Source organism: Kogia breviceps, chromosome 9, assembly GCF_026419965.1.
Source record: "Kogia breviceps isolate mKogBre1 chromosome 9, mKogBre1 haplotype 1, whole genome shotgun sequence".
NCBI classification, from domain to species: Eukaryota; Metazoa; Chordata; class Mammalia; order Artiodactyla; family Physeteridae; genus Kogia; species Kogia breviceps.
The window spans coordinates 79,785,307-79,805,675 of NC_081318.1; the positions used below are offsets into that span (position 1 = coordinate 79,785,307).

General features: G+C 36.9%; 1 protein-coding gene across 1 annotated transcript in view; it reads left to right on the top strand.

Moving 5' to 3' along the window:
• Positions 1 to 14,138: 14,138 nt before the first annotated feature.
• The window catches only part of SEMA3E (semaphorin 3E), a 264,194-nt gene continuing 257,963 nt past the window's right edge, over positions 14,139 to 20,369 (top strand). The window contains exon 1 of the mRNA XM_059074347.2: positions 14,139 to 15,033. Coding sequence (XP_058930330.1) covers positions 14,922 to 15,033 — 112 coding nt within the window. The 5' untranslated portion in view covers positions 14,139 to 14,921. The remainder of the gene's footprint in view (positions 15,034 to 20,369) is intronic.

The window sequence follows — 20,369 nt, forward strand, 5'->3', positions numbered from 1 at the left end:
TAATATACTTACCTAGAAAACCATGGTGATGTGTCACTCTTTGTAAGGATGGTTTGAAAAGAATATTGATAATAATTTAAAAAAAAACATGCTCAGAGCATTCTTCCATTGAGAATTAAATGTTTATAAAATAAGTGATTGAGAAAGTAGGTCTGTAAATGGACAGAAGGGAATGGTTAGAGACCATGGTAAATCTTGATATAAGAGTTATATGACCTTGGTCTCTTATATGCTTCATTTTTTGTTTTTATTTTCTTCTTCTTTTTTTTTAAATGAGAGTTGAAAATGAGCAGTGATTTAGTGACACGGAGAACATCACTTAGCTTTGGTGATGTGATGGGAGGGGTGGCCTGACTATAGGTAGCAATTTGTAAAGAAAGATGAAGAACAGAAAAAAAGAGTAAAAGAGGCTTAAAATAATTGCTATAACAAGAAAGAGAATGAAGAAGAGTTAGTAGAGGGAATGAGGTTTATGAAGGTAGTTTGATGTGTATGTGTTTCTTTCTTTAAGATGGAGAGACTTGAGCACATTTAAACACTTACTTGAAGAACGATTGAAAGAGAGGAGGAACAATTGATAATGTAAAATTCATAAGAGGTTGAAAGAGACAGAGTCCAATGTACAGCTGGATATACTAAAGGCAGATGAAGGAAGGACACCACATCTAATTTCACCAGACAAAAAGGAAAGCATATGTGCAGTAAATTTCTAGCTTTTTCTGTGAAATAAACGTCCAGATAATCTGCTATGACTAAGTCGAGATTTGAAGCAAGTGTTGATTACACCTTTGGGAAGAAAATCTTTGGAAGAAAGTACTGAGAAGAGTGGACCTTGAGTTTAACAGTAAACCCTCCAAAGACTGCCAGAGAGTAGAGAGAGACCAATTGAGGTAATGTTTGTATCTTTAGTGGAACATCTTTCCACCCTTCCATGACTTCCTGCAGCAGTGCCCAGCTACCTTGGGTTTAGTCATGGAGAAAACAGGTAATCAAGTTAATCCAAGGCTGGAGTTTTGCCAGATGGAAGAAGAATAAAAGAGCGGGACTAAGGAGTTAACTTACTGGCAATAGCATTATTAAAATAAGGCAATCTTAGTTCAAAGCAGGATAAAGAGGGAAATAAAGACGTTAGAGGGCTGATGAATTGGAAGAAAGTGAAAAGGTTAGTAATCTAAAGGTCCTGATGAGATGTGGCCAAATCTAGCCCTGTTTTTGTACAGCCTGCAGCTAAAAAAAAAAGCGTTTTACATTGTAAAACAGTTGACAAAATATCAAAGGCGGATATTTTGAGGCATGTAAAAATGGTAAGAAATTCAAGCTTCTGTGTCCATAAAAAAAGTTTTATGTTTCTAACACAGCCATGCCCATTTGTTTACATATTGTCTACAGCTGCTTTTGCATTACAAAGGCAAAGTTGAGTAGTTGCCACAGAGTAGTTGGCTTATTGGTGCAAAACCTAAAATTCTTGATCCCTGAGAGGCCAGAAGGATTAGCAATAGAAGGATTGAGAAATTAAACCTAGGGTAGAGGAATTTGGGGCCAGAAAATGATTACTGAATTAATGCTCTTGAAAATAGAGCAATTTGGTAGTGAAAATACCCAGGTTGTAACCATGGATTGTTGCTTAGGGAGAAGCAAATCGTTAGTGATTAGAAGGTCAAGGAATTGAAAGGGTTGCTAGGTAAGTCATTCATTTGAATAGTGAAGTTCATTTTAATGCCATGAGCTAGTGCCATAGTCTTTGATGAAAGTTTGGAGGTAATGATGAGGTTGTAGTGGCATCCATGGGGAGAGAGTGGTTAGTTTGAAAGGTATAAGCTCCAAAATAGCAGAGCTTTTTTTGTGTGTGTGGTACGCTGGCCTCTCACTGTTGTGGCTTCTCCCGTTGCGGAGCACAGACTCCGGATGCACAGTCTCAGCGCCCATGGCTCACGGGCCCAGTTGCTCCGTGGCATGTGGGATCTTCCCAGACTGGGGCACGAACCCGTGTCCCCTACATCGGCAGGCGGATTCTCAACCACTGCACCACCAGGGAAGCCCAATAGCAGAGTTTTTTAAAAGGACAATGAACTATTGCCTTTGGGAGGGATGGCGATTGAACATGGTCAGTCTGTGCTGCTGTCTCAGCTTCTAGACCAGAGTGGTGGGAAACCCAAAGAATCCCGTTGGGAGAGGAAGAGATGAGCTTTGAAGCTTTATTCCCGACAAATCAAGGTCTTGGTCACAGCCAGAAGGAACCAAAGAATATTTTTTAGACAAAATCTTTATTATGTAAGGAGTTTATGTTAGTGCCAAATATAGTTTTAAATGATCATCTTATATTCAGAGCAGAGCAAGATGATTGAAGATGTTTTTCTTTTCAAAATTTCTCTCTACTAGGCTCACCTTGAATGATTATATTCTAAACATTTTTATAATTTCCAAAATTTATACCTAATATTTTAATTATTAATTTTAAACTGCTTTATTGAGGTATAATTGACATACAAGAAAATATATAAGAGTTATGATTTGATGTTTTGACACATGTATGTGCTCATGAAACCATTGCTGTAATCAAGATAGTGAATGTATCCATCACCCCAAAAGTTTCTTTATTTTTAATTATTATATATTATTATAATATAATGTCATATTATAAAACATAACCTTATTTTAACTTGAAGTATTTGATATATTTTCTTTCATTTATTTGTTCTTACATTCTTCAGTAACGAATAAATGAGTACATTGAGATGAATATATTGATATGAGTATATGCCCAGGCTTTTAAGGGTAATGTCACCTAAGCAAGGAGTATAAATTTGGTCAGAAGAAATATCATTATCCCAACATGTAAATAATGGATTTTCTTTTTTCTTTTTATTTATTTATTTTTTTGCGGTACGCGGGCCTTTCACTTTTGTGGCCTCTCCCGTTGCGGAGCACAGGCTCTGGACGCGCAGGCTCAGCGGCCATGGCTCACGGGCCCAGCAGCTCCGTGGCGTGTGGGATCCTCCCGGACCGGGGCACGAACCCGTGTCCCCTGCATCGGCAGGTGGACTCTCAACCACTGCGCCACCGGGGAAGCCCGGATTTTCTTTTTTAAATCTTTGGATGAGCTTATTTTTACAAAGAAACATATCCCTAAAATAAATTAAATTACTGTAAGATACAGATTTTATAAAATATTTTGCTCTGCATATTGAATTGTTCAGCATAGTTTTCAAAAGCATTTTATACTGTGTTAAATTCTGACCTTGTTGAAATGTGTTAAAGACGATTCCTATATTGATTGTAGGATATTAGCTCTCTTTTATTCTGAGAGATGAGATTGTCTTTCTGCAAAGTCATTCATTTCATTACTAGGAATGGAGAAGTATAGGGTTGCCTAGTACCCATATCTCTTCAGCCATACACAGGAGACATTGATATATACAGCACTGCCTCTGAATGCATGGAACATTAGGAATCACATAAGAGTTAAGTTATTTAAATCCTGAAAAATCATTTATTCATTTGTAATGTTATTTCTAGAAGTACCTGATCAGAGATAGTTCTTAAAAGGAAAAAAAAAAAAATTAACCCATTATTCAAGTGGTAGGGAAAAAAACTAACATATCAATATTTATAGACCTTCATGCAGATCTTTTCATACCCCCAAAATTGAAATGGAACTTATTTAAATATTTTACTCTACAATGTTTATATAAAAACAGTATAGAAAAATTTAGAAATGTTTGTATATTAAAGCTTTGAATGTAATCATATTAGTTTCAAAATGCTTATTCTATTTAAGCTTACTTATAACTATCTCTATTATAGATGCTAGAAATGATGCTCAGAAAAATACTTTGGTTAAGGGGACCCAGCTACATAGTATTAAAGCAGGATTTAAAGCATGCCTTTTTACTCTAAATATAGGTCTGAAAAAAAACTTCCGCTTAAAAATATAACGATAGATATGTGTAGAGAGTTGAAATCTAAGAAATTGGTGTTTAACATTATACACTATAAATTAATTATGTTCAGCATTTATTTTCTTAGTAACTATGTCTTGTTAGCTTTTGACTTGTAATAAAAATGTAGAGCTATTATAATGTAAGATATGGATTTCTGTATGATATGGATTTCTGAAGGGAAAGCTGTATAGGCAGAGGAAACAGCAAATGCAAAGGCTCTGAAGTGGGAATGTGCTTAGCTAGGATGGAAACTATCGGAGAACTCACTGTGATTCCAGTGGGGTGAGGGAGAAGAGGAATGATAGCTAAGATGGATAACACAGCAGGGGCCAGATCAAGAAGGACCCCAGAGACCACTATAAGGATTTGACTTTTACTCTAACTGATATGGAGCAGAAAAGCATTGATGGAAAGGGACCTAGACATTTCCATTTACTGGGTTGGGGGAAGCAGGTTTGCAGATTGAGGAGGCAAAGGGCAAGTAGAAACCAACAGTTCTATTTGAACATGGTAAGTTAAGAATGTTTATTCGACATACAAGTGGAAATCTCTAGAAGACAATTGGATATATAAATCTGTCTGAGTTTCATGGAGGGAATGAGGGGTTGGATTTATTGTTGTAAATTTGATACCCAGCACATAGATGTTATGAAAAATCATGGTCTTAGGTGAGATGACTAGAGAATGTACAGTGGAAGAAGGAGAACCTCTAGAACATATAGATGGATTTGTTACAGAAACTTAACTTTATGCCTTTGTGGAAGCTGGTTAATAAGTCTCTTTAAAGCTGTTGTCCTCATGTCTGATGCTGGACTTTGAAGCACACAGGGCAGGCAGTAAGAAGAGAAGAAGTATGGAAAGTTGGAGAGGAATTACAAGCTGGAATCCACAAGTATGAACTGGAACTCAATGAGGAAAGACTGACACCCCTGTCAGCAGTTGTTGCCTCTGACCTTGATGTTGTGGGTGTCCAGCAAAAGCCAGGGCCCTTGGTGGTGGAGTTAAACACATACACCTGTCTCAGGAGACAAAAGCTGAAGGAGGTTTCTAAGAAGGTGGAGTAGTTGCAGATGCAAATATAAGAAAATATGTATGTTACAAAATGACTGCTGTTTCCCTTCCGCTCTCCAAATCTCCCAAGTTTCCCTTTTGGTTCAACCTAAACGGAAACAGGCAAGAAAGGGAGTTCTGGGAAAGGGAGCTCAGCTTAGCCAGGTTGACGTGCTGCAAATCCACCAGAGGGGGTGAGCATAGGTAGAGGAGAGATGAGGTTGTAGGTTTGAATCCCATGGCACTCAAAAACTTAGAGGTCAGGAATATGAAGTTTTTTAGCAAGTGTCCTTAAATGCAGAGGGCACGTCCTTCTTCATTAATTCCTAATTATTTTTGGCTGCAGAGAGGACATGATGCTTGGAGCTTGGACTGTGAGATGGAGTCTGCCTATTGATGAATAAGTGACAAGATAGAAAATGCTTCTATTAGTTATGGATTAGTAGTTACCTCCTTATTCTGCCACTTCAGCCCTGGCCCTACCCCCAGACTGTGTTTACAAAAAGGAGAAGTAAAATTTGGCACATTTAAAGCACTGTTGATTTGAGTTTTCTACCACCTGCAACCAAACCTAATTCAAACTGATAGAGTGGATTCAAGAGAAAATGAGAGGCCAACACATGAAGACAGACTATAGCCAATATTTTGAAGGAATTTAACTATAAGTTGGAACTCAGAAATGGATCCCTAGTTGGAGGATTAGTGAGGATAGGGGAGATTTCTTTTAAGATGGGAAATGTTACCATATTTTTCTATAAGATTGGGGATTATCTTGTAGAGAGGTATTATTAATCCTCTAGAAAAAGATTAAATTGATGCAAAGAATTGTGAACTGAAAAATAGGAATAACAGAAAATTCTAGGAGAAAGATTTACTTTTCTGGGGGAAAATTATATTAGAATTCTTCTCTTATATAGATGTTAATATTGTTATAGTTAAAAACTATAAGAAACAGCATTCTTGGAATTCAAGCAAATTAGCATAATTTTCAATCAGGCAATCAGGAAAATATGGATGATATGCCATGTTTTTAGTGGTATAAATCTTACTTCATTGAAAATAATTGGTAAAGTAGACTTTTTATTTTAAAATGTAGATCCATCAAAAAATGTTTAATTTGATTTCCTCCTTTATTTGCAACACACATTGTTGTTTCTTGTATTTTAGTCCTAGATAGAGCTTATCAAGTTATTATGAGGGTATGATGCACCAATTAGCTTTTCATGCTTAGCTATTAAAATTTCATTCAAAGTGTACAGTTTTTATTCAAATTCAACTTTTACACCATTTTAACAATGATAAGTGATCCATCTTCAGATCATTAAGCAATTTATTAAAATTCTCCTGCAATTAATTTTAGGCAGAGCTCTAATGCACATATACTAATTTATCCTTGAAAACATGCTAACTTCTTACTTGTATCTAATACAAAGTAAAATTCTAGCTTGAAATATTCTTTCTCTTTAGGTCTCTGGGGAAAGACATTGTCTTATGTGGTTATATTTTTTTTGGCAAGCAAATAGAGTGAGGTTGGGGTTTACTTGATATTTTCTATTCATATTTTTGCATTATTTATTACCTAGTATAAACATGGGATTATATGAAGAAATATTTACACGCAATTATATCATTGTCTCATAGTAATAGTAATATTAGAGATGCTTTAGGTATAAGACACAACAGTCATAAAATCAGGGATGATTAAATTTAGAGATCTCCAAACTATTAAATTTTCAACTGAGTTTGCTAAATTTTTGTCAACACATCTTCACAGGAGATATTTTCCTATTTGATACCTTTGTTTCTGACACATTTATGGTCATCTCTTCAAAATTCTAAGCCTCTTGTTAAGAAATAGTTTCTTAACAGAAGTCTTAGTGTTTTTTAAATTAAATGTTGTATAAAGAACATTTAAATTATTTATCCTTAACTGTCAAGACCCATTCTATCAGCCATGAAAAGTGACCATGCTCAGAATATAAGGTGTCACATTATCATTAGAAAAAGCACGGTTCTTTATTTTGTAAGAGTAAACAAACTGCGAGCACGTATAGGCTTGTACTGTGGTTCCCTTTACAACTGAAAGCATGTAGTACCAGTCTTGGCCTCCACATGGTGCTAGTGTTATGTACTGGGACATCACAAGCCAGAACTACCTGGTAACGCAAAATAACCACTCACACTGCCCATCAGAAATAATCCCACTAATGAAACAAATAACCACACATACTGCCCATCCAAAAGAATCCCAATAATGAAATAAGAGATTCAAATAAAAAGACACTACACCTGAAATCCTGCCTTCTTTAAAATCTGGCTCATGCACAATAATAATTTTGGCAAACCATTTGTGGAAATTGTAGTAAAGCTAAACAAAAGGTAACATAAAATAATGAGTTTAGATTTCTTGTTTCATCTTTGGGATCTCACCAGTGGGTTCAAGATCATGTTCTTTTTTCTATGGATTGTTTTCTCTCTTCCATAGATGGTGTTAAGGAAAGGAAGTCCTTGGGGGAAACGAGGCTTCGTAGGACTTCTGCCAGGTTTTTATTTTGATCATTGTGATTCCTTTGAAGTCTAAGATTCACCTTCATGGCCAAAATGTGATTTATTTTGAATATTCTGATTTTCTGTCAGATTCTTCACAACTTTAGTGTTTGTTTCCATTTCTTTTAATGTGAAACATTCATTGAGTTGATGGCAGCTTAATGTGATATAAAAAATTTTATATCCATCTGCCAACTGTATGACAGTTGAAGATACTATAAAATATTGCAAAATATTTGGCCTTTTTGCTTAGCTTCTTGCCAACTGACTAATGGTTAATTGCATTGGCTTTATATAAATCCTTCCTTTTCTTCTTTCATAATGGGGTACAATTGTTTTCTTCCTTTTATGCTTATGTATTGGCCATTTGTCCTCTGTAGAGTCAAAGTGAACAACTAAAAAAATGATCCAAAAAATTAACAGAAAGAAACTAATCTTTGGTTTCTAGATAACTTAAGCTATACGAGTGCCTTGCAACTATCACACTGTCCAATGTTTATTGAATATATTACTCCATGCCAACTGGTTTGGGCCTGGCTTTAGCAGTGGTAGTTAAACAACAATGGAGATCATAAAGAAAATGAAAGAGGATTCAAAACTTGAAATAAAGTTGAAAAAAAAATTACATTGAATTATCACTTACTTTCCTCCTGTCTTCCTTCCCTGCCTCCTTCCTTGCCTTCCTTCTTTCTTTAAAAAAATAAATAATCTAGAAACTGACCTTGAAAAATTTAGACCACTTCTTGCCAGGAAGACAAAAAATACAGGTGGTCTTAAATTCTAGAATGAGATTAAAGAAGCCAGTGGATGGATGACTCCTTTACTGCAGTTTATGGCATTTATTATTGGTCTCATACTGAGTCCCTCTCTTAAGTGGACTATGAAATGTTTTTTTTTCATTTGGGTACATTAGTGGTAACGTTGTTTGAAAATGTTGGAATCTTTTGGACAAAATAATCTAAACATCAGTTTATATTGGTAAATGATTTACTACCCCTAAATCCTTTCTTGGAAACGTCTTTCTTCTGCAACCATAACTAGAAATGTGTGTGTGTGTGTGTGTGTGTGTGTGTATACATATGCATACATATGTATATATATTTCCACAAATAAGCGTAACTATTATTATCTGACAGTTTTTCTTAAAATCTCTATTTGTTACAAAATGATTGTACTTTTCAATATGGAATAAAGACTATTAATAGAAAAAACCCTATTTTCTTAGTTCCCTTAGAAATTGGATCTTTAATAATTTTGCCTACTGTTTTTAGCTCCAGTGTTGTGCCTGATTACCAAGCTCAGAAGACTCCATTCAAACCTAACAGCTTACAAGGGCCAGTATCTAGTCAACGAAACAAGTCACTAGAATTTGTGCAATTGGACACTATAGCCTGGAATGGAATGAACAGAGTATGCACTTCCATCTGACACAACCTGGGATGGAGGGCTTTATCTGGTGAGTTCAATCTCAATCATAGAGGCTGGTTGTCGACTAAAGCACCAACTGCCTTGAAAGGTTTTTATTGTTAAACTGTATATTTCCTTACTAACATTTATTAAAGATAAGTTCCTGCTAGTGTAATAATTTGGAAGAGTCATTACGAGGTCTTATCTAAATAATATTCTCCAAGAAGGCAAGTGTAATGGTTGGAACACGAACCCTGGAATCTGGGTGTAAGAGGGCAGATCTGTTGCTTATCAGTACTTCACCTCAGGCAAGTTACTTAACATCTGTGTCCCAGATTCTTTTTCTGAGCAAATGGCAGTAAAAATGGTTTCTGTTGCATAGGGCTGTTGTCTGGATTAAACTGGATTATATGTGAATGTGCCTTGTACAGTGCCTAGTATAAAGAAAACAACAAATGAACATTTTTGTTAATATTATAGTAATTGGTTTTTTTCTATTAAAATGGAAACAGTTTGAAGTGCACTGCTAGGTGTTGAGGACACTAATCAAGTATTTAGAACAAGTCACCATCAGTGCCACCAGTAACTCCCAAATATGTGTTAAAACAGGCATATAAACCAATAAATTACAATGTATTATGGAGGTTTCTCTTATATTTTTTTAAGATAACTAATTGGATAGCTGCCTTTTTAAGGAATTCTCTATAGCCTATAAGGAAGAGTATATTGGAAAACCTCTCAGGACCTACAAATTAAAGGATTTCTAGAGTTAATGACACATAATAATTTCATTTTGCCATTAAAAGGGCATGAGAAATCGCACTGCTCTTTGATTCAAGTCAATTAAAGCTGATACCTGGTCAGAATGCTTCCGCTTTTCCTTATTATCAAGGACCTAAAAGAAAATTAGAGAAAACCTAGTGTCAGTCAGAAATAAAGAACTTCAAGATTCTATAAAATGTAAATTTTGTGCAAATTTTTTTTTTTTTTACTAATACAAAAACATGGAAAAACAAAAGGCCAATTTATTGAATTATTAGCTATCTAAATGATGACATCAGAATGGCATCAGCCACACCTCTCTCAGGCAAGCCACTGGATTGGCTCCTGACTGGTACTGATTGATAGGATGTCATTCTCTGAACTACTCTCAATTACATACAAACCAGGAATAATTTAGTTGTCTCTTTTCCATCATCCTCTTGAATCACTGAATGTGAGAAATAGTGAATCCAGACTTCTGGAATCCTCACAGATCCTGTGCATCATCTGAATGGACTGATCAAAAAACACATCAACAGTCTTGGTTGTAAAACCGATCAGCAGTGATGTGGCAGCGGCAGCAGTAGCTGGCAGTATTGGTGGAGCATTTGAGATGCTCTAGATTGCAAGGCTAGCAGGAGTGGGGGAAGGATTAGTGAACCTGAAAGGCCATGACCATTGTAGAGAAAGTTTATCTTTAGTTCTAAAAAGGATCATCGTCATTGCTATTGTGATATGTTGGTTGTTAATAGTTTTAATCATAATGTTCTTGAGATGTAGTACTTATTTGTTCACCTATAAATACTGTTCATGACATCATTTTCGTGTGCAATGTTCAACTGGAAAAGCTAAGGGCATGTCTCTTCCCATTCTAAAAGTGACATAGGGAATCATGTTACCTCTTACTTAGCCCTCAACTATCCGCATCTCTCTCTGGCTGAAATAAGTTTTAGTGACAGATAGGAAGAAATACAATATCAGTGACTTACTGATGCTTTATGTTTGTCTAAGAACCTATTTCCCAAGTCACAGTAAGTAAAGTGTGTACAGTTAGTTAAGAGAGACTATGTATGCTGTGGTAATATATAAACCAAAGAGTTTAACATATGTTTAGTTCCTGCTTATATTAAATTTGCCTGTGGGTCAGGGTAACTTTCCAGGGCAACTGTCCCCAGTGTGGTGATTCATAATTCAAGATGCTTCAGTCTCATAGTTTCACCATTTCAATGTAAGGCCTCCTCCAGGACATGAGAAAGACAGAAGAACTGCTTAGGAGTATTTCACTGACTCAGCCTAGATGTGATACACGTCACTTCTGCTCACATTTATTTGGTCAGAAATTGTCACATAGCTTAACATAACTGCCAAGGGGCTGAGAAGGGTAGGCTCCCATATTTATCTTCTGTCTTCCTGGATAGGAAGAAAAGAAAGAATGGATATTCTCAAGGCCATTAGTAAATACTGTGTCCCACAATATGTGAGATAATTTTAAGTGGTGCAGAGAATAAACTTTTATAATTTTTGCTTGTTTTCAACATGTGTTTGAAAAATGTAAGTAGCACACTATGGCTATGAGGTCATGGCTTTGTTTTATATAAATTTAAACTCTAATTGCAGACACTGTGTTCTTATGATAAAAATGGTACAAAGTGCCGAACAGATGTCTAATGTTTTAATAACACTGGGCGAAAAGAACCACTCTAAAACTCAAATTTTAGTACGTAAAACTTTAGGTAAACCGGAAGTACAAGGTGGGGCATTGAATTTGCTCTTTTAGGGCTTCCCTGGCTTCCCTGGTGGCGCAGTGGTTGAGAATCCGCCTGCCGATGCAGGGGACACGGGTTCGTGCCCCGGTCCGGGAAGATCCCACATGCCACGGAGCGGCTGGGCCCGTGAGCCATGGCCGCTGAGCCTGCGCGTCTGGAGCCTGTGCTCTGCAACGGGAGAGGCCACAACAGTGAGAGGCCCGCGTATCGCAAAAAAAAAAAACAAAAAAAACCAGAATTTGCTCTTTTAGCAAATACCCTATACCCTTCGTGATTCAGCAGCAGATAGTCTTGGACCACATGCTGGGAAGAATTGTTTCAGAGGCCAGTTGCTCTTCTGCTGTTAAAATTGGGGAACTAGGGACAGAACCCACCATGGGGGAGCCTGGAACTCCTGATGAGTACTCAGTTCCCCCTTTTTTTTCTCACTACCGTGTTGTGACACTAACCACAAAGGGTTAAGGTTTGGGACAGAAACATTTGACCTGGCAGGCAGTACCTTCAGAGCTGCCATTTTCCTTCTTACCTGGTTTTCCATGTTGTCTAAGGTTGTTCAAACTGGCAGTCTCACTCCTCTCAGATCAAAAATAATAAAATCAATAGATATTATTGCTAGTTCCAAAACTCTTCTATTTACTGAAGCTCCTCGTTCATTCACTGTTGGTGGTAAGTCAGTTTTGTTATTTATTTATTTATTTTTTTTCCATTTCCATGTTTTCTAAGGGAGCCTGGAAATCTCTCCCAAGGAGGGTGACTTTGATGTCCTGATTTGTCTGTAATAGTCTTGGTTGTCTGTGATTATTAATAGAAGACTCTGTTACTTTTAAAAAATGTTCTGTTTGGATGATAACTTATATGGTGACACTGCTCCTGAGAATTCTTCTTGTTTTATTTTATGAAGTGAATGAGTGATTTGGTCCCAAAGACCCTTCATTCCATTGCTAGTGCTTAGAGCCACATGGGGGTAGCTGAGGCTATGGTTAGTATTTTGAATAGTCATTTTGTGGGGACATCATCTGTATGTTCTGTAGAGACTAGAGAGAAAGGTAGAAGGACATAGAAAGGAGTTAAAGGGAATAAGCAAAGACATTGATGACTGAGGGATAAACCATAGCACATCTCTGAGGAACCCAAAGGAGCTCATTATTCTGGCACAGACTTCAAAAGGTCCTAACCTTATCTGAAGGATGACATGTAAACGCTGAAGATGAATCTTGGTGTTTAGCTATATGTATGTAACTAGCATTCATAACCTTTATTCCTGCATCAAGATTTCATGGTGTGAATTCTGTACCCTAATGAAATGGTTGTAACGTCTTAACATTGCCTCAGCTCCTAACTAGGGTTAGGACAGGCTCTGCACAATCTTAAGTGGAATTTCAGTTGCATGAGTGTAGCCACATATTTGTAATAAAAATTATATGCATCACATTTACTTTTTCTGGAACCCTACCATTAGATAACACATATAAAAGCTGCTATTTACTTTCTAGGTATTTCAATTCTGGATGAAAGTAAAAAGGGATTCCAAAGGTATATTATAGCACACTTAGAAAAACCTTTAGGTCTGTAGCTCATCAGACTGGCTTTTAAAATATGCAAGCGCCTACAGAGACCACCCCAGGTTAAAAGTATCTAAATACTTCGTGGTACTTTACTCTTAAATAATGTTTAGAATTTGTTATCTTTTGTAGACCTTGGAAATCCAATTATTTATAATATCCAGTGACATTTACATTTTGCTAAATATACTCTGCTTTAATAGAATGTATTGTGCTTAGGAAAATGGGTATAGAATGCCTGGCTCTACATTTGCTTATATATGATGCAAAATACCAGGGTAAACTGTGTAATCTTTTTGTTATAAGTACATGATTTAAAAACCATAATTCTCAAGAGGTATCCTTAATCATTACCATGTAGAATGAGAAAAAGTTAGAGTTGAAATCGTTTGTTGACCATTTAACTTTCAGCTATCAAATCAAATATCCATTCACGTTTATTGCTACCTTAAAATAATACTATTCATTTCCATGCCAACAGCCACAGAGTGTTTGGTTTAGTTTTTGAGACTGATTGAAAGTAGATTGTAAAGTTGACCTATTGTGTTAAGCTTATTTACACAAACATAGTGTCTTGGAAAATAAACTCTGAAAGTGCATAGCAGTTGAATCCCAAGGTATTTTACATCCTGAGTTTTCTAATGTCTGCTGAGATCTGTCCCATACAGAATCTCAAGTTTACCATAGTTATCTTATGTAAGAGAAAAATCATCTTAAAAGTTAATTATTCCAAAATTTGAGATGAAATTTATGACTTGCTTATGAAAAAGAACTTGCTTTTAATTGATTTGAAGAATTTGCCTCCGCAAAATAATTTGTTAGTTTTAACATATCTATGAAACAATCACAGATGACAGTTTTTCAGGTTCTTAAAACGCTTTCCTTACAAAAGTTGAAAATAACATTTCTAAGATTTAATCAATGTAAAAAGCCAAAAATGTGAAAAAAAATACAATTTCAGTGGAAACGCAAAAAAATCAGTTTGGGTACTGGCTGGTGACCAATAGATTGTTTAAAATGAATCTGTATTTATTCAAGGGTTAATCTTGATGAGTGAACATTTGAAAGCCCTTCCTGACACTCCATCCTCTCCTGTTACACTTATTCTTAAGTAAGCAGCCTATGATGTAACATTCTCCCTCCTGATTCCCGTGAAAATGCGAACTTCTCTGCTGTCGCTGAGTGACGCCGGGCCAACAATACTGGGAGGGCGGGTGGGGCGAGGGCACGTGGACCAGAAACACTTCCTAGAAACAGCAAGTACGCGGCTCAACCCTGCCTGAACTTTCCGCGAAAACACAGCTCGCTGACAGAGCGGCATCCCTGCTGGGTGGATCCTGCAACTCCTAGAGGGAATGGCACTTCTTGTTTTTAATTAGCAAGGTGAAAGGTGAATTAAAACTAGCTGTTTGGCAAGTCGGTGCAAGAGGCTGACTTCTGAGAGGCTAGAACGAGCCAGAAGAGAACAGGAGCTCCACGGGGAAAGGCAGTGGGTGTACTGGGGTGGTTGTTTTTTTTTCTGAATGAACCGCTTGCAGAAGTGACTAAGAAAAAAAAAAAAAAAAAAAAAAAAAAAAAAAAAAAAAGACAGTTTCTTCCTGAATTCACCGGCATAGTGACTGAAGAGAGCTCTAGACAGGACATGGCTCTGAAGACTCACTCCTTGGAATGTTCTCTTGCTCCCGGCTTATAAACAACTGTCCTGGGGAAAGGCAGGTTTTACGTATCCAAATACAGCCTGACAAATGGCACTTTGGAACTGTGCTTTCTGATGACAACGCGTTCGGTTTCTGACAAAGCCTCTCTCGCACGCTGCCCCTGGAGGGGAGTCCTAAGTAAAACTCACCCCGCCTGAAAGTGAGGCTCGCTGGCGGCAGGCAGGCAGCATGGCATCTGCCGGGTACCTCATCACCTGGCTCCTGTGGGGCTACTTGCTGGAGCTCTGGACAGGTCACACAGCTGACACCCCGCACCCCCGCTTACGCCTGTCACATAAAGGTAGGTCACCTTTTCAGATCCTTTTGTTAAAAAAAAAAAAAAAAAAACGAGAAAAAAATTAAAGTCATGCATTTAACATTGATCTTTGGTCTTACCAGACCCTTAACATACACCTGAAAAAAATGATTGCAACACTGACCGAAGCTTCTAAGTACCTCTAATGAATAGGTCATACTTAACCACAGCTGAAAATAGTGTAAAATCACAGGCTAACTTTAGAGATGTTATTTTTGTCTTGTAAATATTAGGTTTTGTTAATAAGTTAAGTCACTAGCAGACATAACAGAAGAGGGTAGGAAGCAGGTAGTAAAGAGCCTTGAGGGGCTGAATCCACCAAGTTAGCAAAGGGTATTTAAATACCAATTTATGCATTTTGGGAAGCAAGGATGTCGGGGAAGGACTGCAGAAATAGAGCTGCAGTTGGTTTTCTGTTTTGTGTTGTCCGTAATGGGGATGAGAGGAGGAAAAAAGAAAACTCCTGAGAATCAAAATGATTCCTTGCCCATAACAGTCATCACCGTGTAATTAAAATGACTAACAACTGTTATAAATTAGCTTTCTAGTTGAATTGATTATTAGAAATTTTTTAATGTGTGGCAAAAAAATCTGTTAGCAATCCTTGTGAACTGATTAAAATGTTAGATACTATTTACTAGCATCTATTCTTTTTAAATTCATATTGCTTAACTGAAGATCCATCTATCAGAGAGCGCTTAAATATTTTATTCTGCAACTATATCTTGTAAAGCAGCATTTAGTCATAAATGATTAAAAGGTAGCTTTTGCATCAGGACCAGTAAAAGCCAGTCATGAATAGGTTTGATGACTCTTCCTGTAAACAAACAAACAACAAACAAAACCCGCACTCTAAGAAAGTGACTCTGCTGACTTAAAAGTAACTTGGAGTAAATTTTCAGGAAAGAGGTATTTATTATCATTAACCATTGAGACAGATAATAGATGGAATAGTGAGACTTACATAAAAAACATTTTTCAATTGTGTAAGTTTTAAATTGTCCCCACTGTAGAAGGAAGTCTGTATTTTTAAAATATGAGTGTTATCTTTACCAGAAGGAGAAACAAAAAGGGGGGTCTCACATTTATGACACAGTTCTTTTTTAATTGACAATCATCAATAGATTGGACTATAGAAGTTTCTCATTTTTAGAACAGCTATAATCTATGGGTATTTTCTTAGTTTAAATAGATTTCCTATAGTACTCCCCAGTAGATAATATAAATTTAAGAAACATATTGACACTGAATTTGTAAAGTATTAAAAATATAGTGCTTAGAATTAGTATAATTCATTTGATTTGGGAAGATGTATCATGGTATTTATCAAAATACATATTCCTAAGAAGTTAAGATCAAATATATCTAAATGTAAAAATTTCATGTGATGGAATATGGACACATAAGGATGTCAGAAAAAAAACATAATAATGGATTATTTTTCTTATGTAGACAAGCGGATAAGCTGCCAGTTTGGGCAAGCTGCCATTCTGCTATGCATGGTATCAACCTTTTATACCTCATTACTAGGATACTTGTTTTTTGACAGCTCAATATCAGTGTTGCCAAAGATACCTCATTTTAATATTTCATTGGAGAGCTTCTCATTTAGTCAGTTCATACCAAAACTCTAATGCATAATGTTGTCATCAGCCTTATCTTCACCACATCTCTCTTAGTCAAAGGAATAACTGTAATTGATTTTATGAGTCCTGTTAAGTGGTATGGGAGGACCACTGCTAGAAGCTATGGGTACACTAGACAGAAAATTCCTTTGGGCTTTTCTTAACCTTTTGATTTAAGGGCACTAGCTGAAAATGTGCGATATTGTGCTCTCATGCAGACAGTATAGAGTTACCTGAAAATAGAATGTTCCCACTTGTGCAGTTTAGTTAGCAAAGTCAGCTAAGAGATCACAGCAGAGATGCAACCTGAAGCACCAAATGCCTCCTGCACAGCAGGTGACTCAGTGAAAGAGAAGCACGGGACTGCCAGAGCAGGAATATTCCATCCCTTCCATACAGTATGAACAGCACATTCACCTCTCGATACTCGAGACTCAATGGACACTTTAGTGGTGTCTGAAAACTGGGGGCAGAATATTTTAGAGTACACTCTTCTGCTATCTTAAATGATATCTAAAATGGTACAATTTTAGTAGTGAGTAAATTAGGTGATTAGTATTGTAAGTGAGTGCATGGTCCTTAAAAATAAGAGACACTACTTATAAGTAATCTAGCACCTCTGCACTGCTGCCTGACCCCCAGTGGAGAAAGCCAGTAGGTTTCCTGGAGGTAGCCTACTGGATTCATCCAGGGATTCATTTCACAGCAGTGGTCCATGCCATATTGGAGAAGGACAAGCATCTCTCTTATATCTTCCATTATCAAAATGGTGTTGGAGAACACAAACCTCGTGTCACTTCCCAAAGAGGAGAAGAAGGTTTCAGTGTCATATGTTTACAAAGCTTGAGTTAAATTATATAAAAATATGTTCAGGAAAAAAAAATGCCCAGAAATTGCCCTTTTTCTCTCTCCTCCATCCTTTTCTAACTCTGGAAGTGATGTGTGCTTAAACACAGTTTGAGAGGAGAAGACCATTAGGACCAAAAGGGAGAAAAGGCAGAGAGGGAGAGAGAAAAGGTAGAAAGTTGGGATCAGATATGGAGCATCTTCGAGCTTACTCCTCACTACTCTTCACCTACAGTGGGATAATTTTGAATTCCTCGCTCTTCTTATGGAATATCCACTCCACCCCAATATTAAGCAAATATGCTAATTTAAGGCAAGCCTTGTAGCTAAAAGATGAAATATTTGCTCTTGTTGAGGCAATGCATGTCTTTTAATTCATTTTATAGGTACAAGATAAATTGGGTTAACAAATAAAAACATACAAAGATAAAAACGGCAAGATTCTGCCCTGCCCTATAAGAATTTTCAGTCAAGATTTGAGTCCAGATTAACTATATCAGACAAGAATGTTAAAATTTATGAACAGTTAAGAATTTATAGCCAACTTTATAGCCAATACCCTAAAGAAGGTAGTTTGGGTATAATTCATACAAATTTATAATATTCTACTACAAGGATTTCTTTGAAAAATAGCTATGCTCCTCATGACAGAAATGAAGGAAAGAGAGAACAGAGGGAGAAGTGTCCTGGTGGATTTAGACACTTCCCTCCGTTGATGTCTGTTCTCTCCTTATCTTTCACCATCCTGCATTAATGAGGTTACAGGGAAGGCAAAAATAGCCTTCTTGATAATGGAGCTCAAAGAAGAAAAAAACAAATGATGAAAGCCCATGTCAAAGAAGGAATCCCAATGCACACGGAAAGCCCCAGAAATTCAATCGAGGGAGGTTCCAGATAGGTGGGTGTTCGAAGACCCAATGAGGAACTTCACAATTGCAGAAGCCAAGGAGAATGCCTGCTGATAAGCAGCAGATGTTCTCCCGGGATGTTTGATGAAAAGATAGCTAAATAAAGGCGTGAATATGGCAGAAGATCATTGCTAAAATATGTTGATATTATAAATGTAGATTTGAGCATTGAACACATATCCATACATATAGAACGTGGGATAGCGAGTGTTAATTAGTTTATCTATATTTGAATATTGTAACCAATTAAATACAGATTTGTCATAGTTCAGAGAGCTCAGATTTGAAGTCAGAGGTCTCTACTCCAGCTCTAATTCTTCCACTTATACTAATGGTAATTATCTGTGCCTCAGTTTCCTTAATTTGAAAATAGGGGTAGTACTGGTATTTTCCCTGTATATCTCACTGGGTTTTTGAGAGGATCAAAATGGACTTTATAACCTAAAAATTATCTTATTAATGTTTCCTGAACACTGATAGAAAGTGAGAAGGTTAGAAGGAATCATGTCCTAAAGACAAAAATCTCTTGGAAATGGCTTGAGTTTGGATATCAATTAGTCCTAGAATGATGCTAGTATAGATGACAGCAAAACTTGGTCTTAATTTGCATAAAACGTGTGATTTATCCTGATTGCATTCACTCCAAATCCCATTTCCATACCTTTGACCTCTAATTATAATAATTTAGAAGATAATTACATCATCTGTGCATTTTCCAAGATTCATGGCCAGTGTTTTTACAATAGAAGTGAGCATATATCTGTTTATTGCACATACTTTTCACCACACATTTTAGAATTTTTTTCAGTTTACATTAAAAAAATTGAGATAGAATTCTAGAAGAGCACAGTGATAAATAAGTTTTGAATGATCATCCTGGAGGCTGTGGTATTTATTTTCTATCCAGGGCCAATGTTATAAAGGCAGTGACTGAGACAGTTTTTCGTGAACCAGCTCATAGCTTGGGTTTCTCAGCCAGTAACTAGGTATTATCAATAGTGACATTAGTCACACATCCCTTTGTGGTTAATAAATAAAAACTGGTTATAAGGCATGATTCATAAGAAAGTAGTTAGATAGGACCCGGGGTAAACACAAACCTTACTGCCCAGATCTCCATGAGGGGGAGTCAGTGAGAATTAAGTGGTGGATTTATTAAGAAACAGTTTATATTAAAAAAAATTAAAAACCACTGGGTAACATGAAAGGAATTACAGTATGTTTTGTGGAGTTTAGTTTACACAGAATATACTTTTTATAGAGGAAGTCTACGTAAGGATTTTAGATAACACTATTTTTTGTATTTTTATATCTGCTACATAGAAATATTGCTCATGCATCACAGAAATGCATCTGGAGACACAGAAGCTTCTGAATGGTTCTATGAATTATTTGGTTGTTTTTTTAAAAAATAAATTTATTTATTTTATTTTTGGCTGCATTGGGTCTTCATTGCTGAACGCGGGCTTTTCTCTGGTTGTGGCGAGCAGAGGCTCTCTCTAGCTGTGGCGAGCAGGGACTACTCTTCGTTGTGGCGCACAGGCTTCTCACTGTGGCGACTTCTCTTGTTGGGAGCATGGGCTCAAGGTGCATGGGCTTCAGGAGTTGTGGCACACGGGCTCAGTAGTTGTGGCTCGCGGGCTCTGGAGTGCAGGCTCAGTAGTTGTGGCTCACGGGCCCAGCCGCTCCACGGCATGTGGGATCTTCCTGGACCAGGGCTCGAACCCGTGTCTCCTGCATTGGCAGGTGGATTCTTAACCACTGCACCACCAGGGAAGCCTGAATTATTTGGTTCTTATCTGTATGTTGAGTATGACAGTGAGAACACAGTTATCTTTAGTATAGAAATAGGGTGAGGGAAGGTCAGAGTTAGGAAAAGCAATAAATGAACTGGGCCAATTTTGGACCAAAAAATAATTTGGTCTCATAAAATCATTTCTTT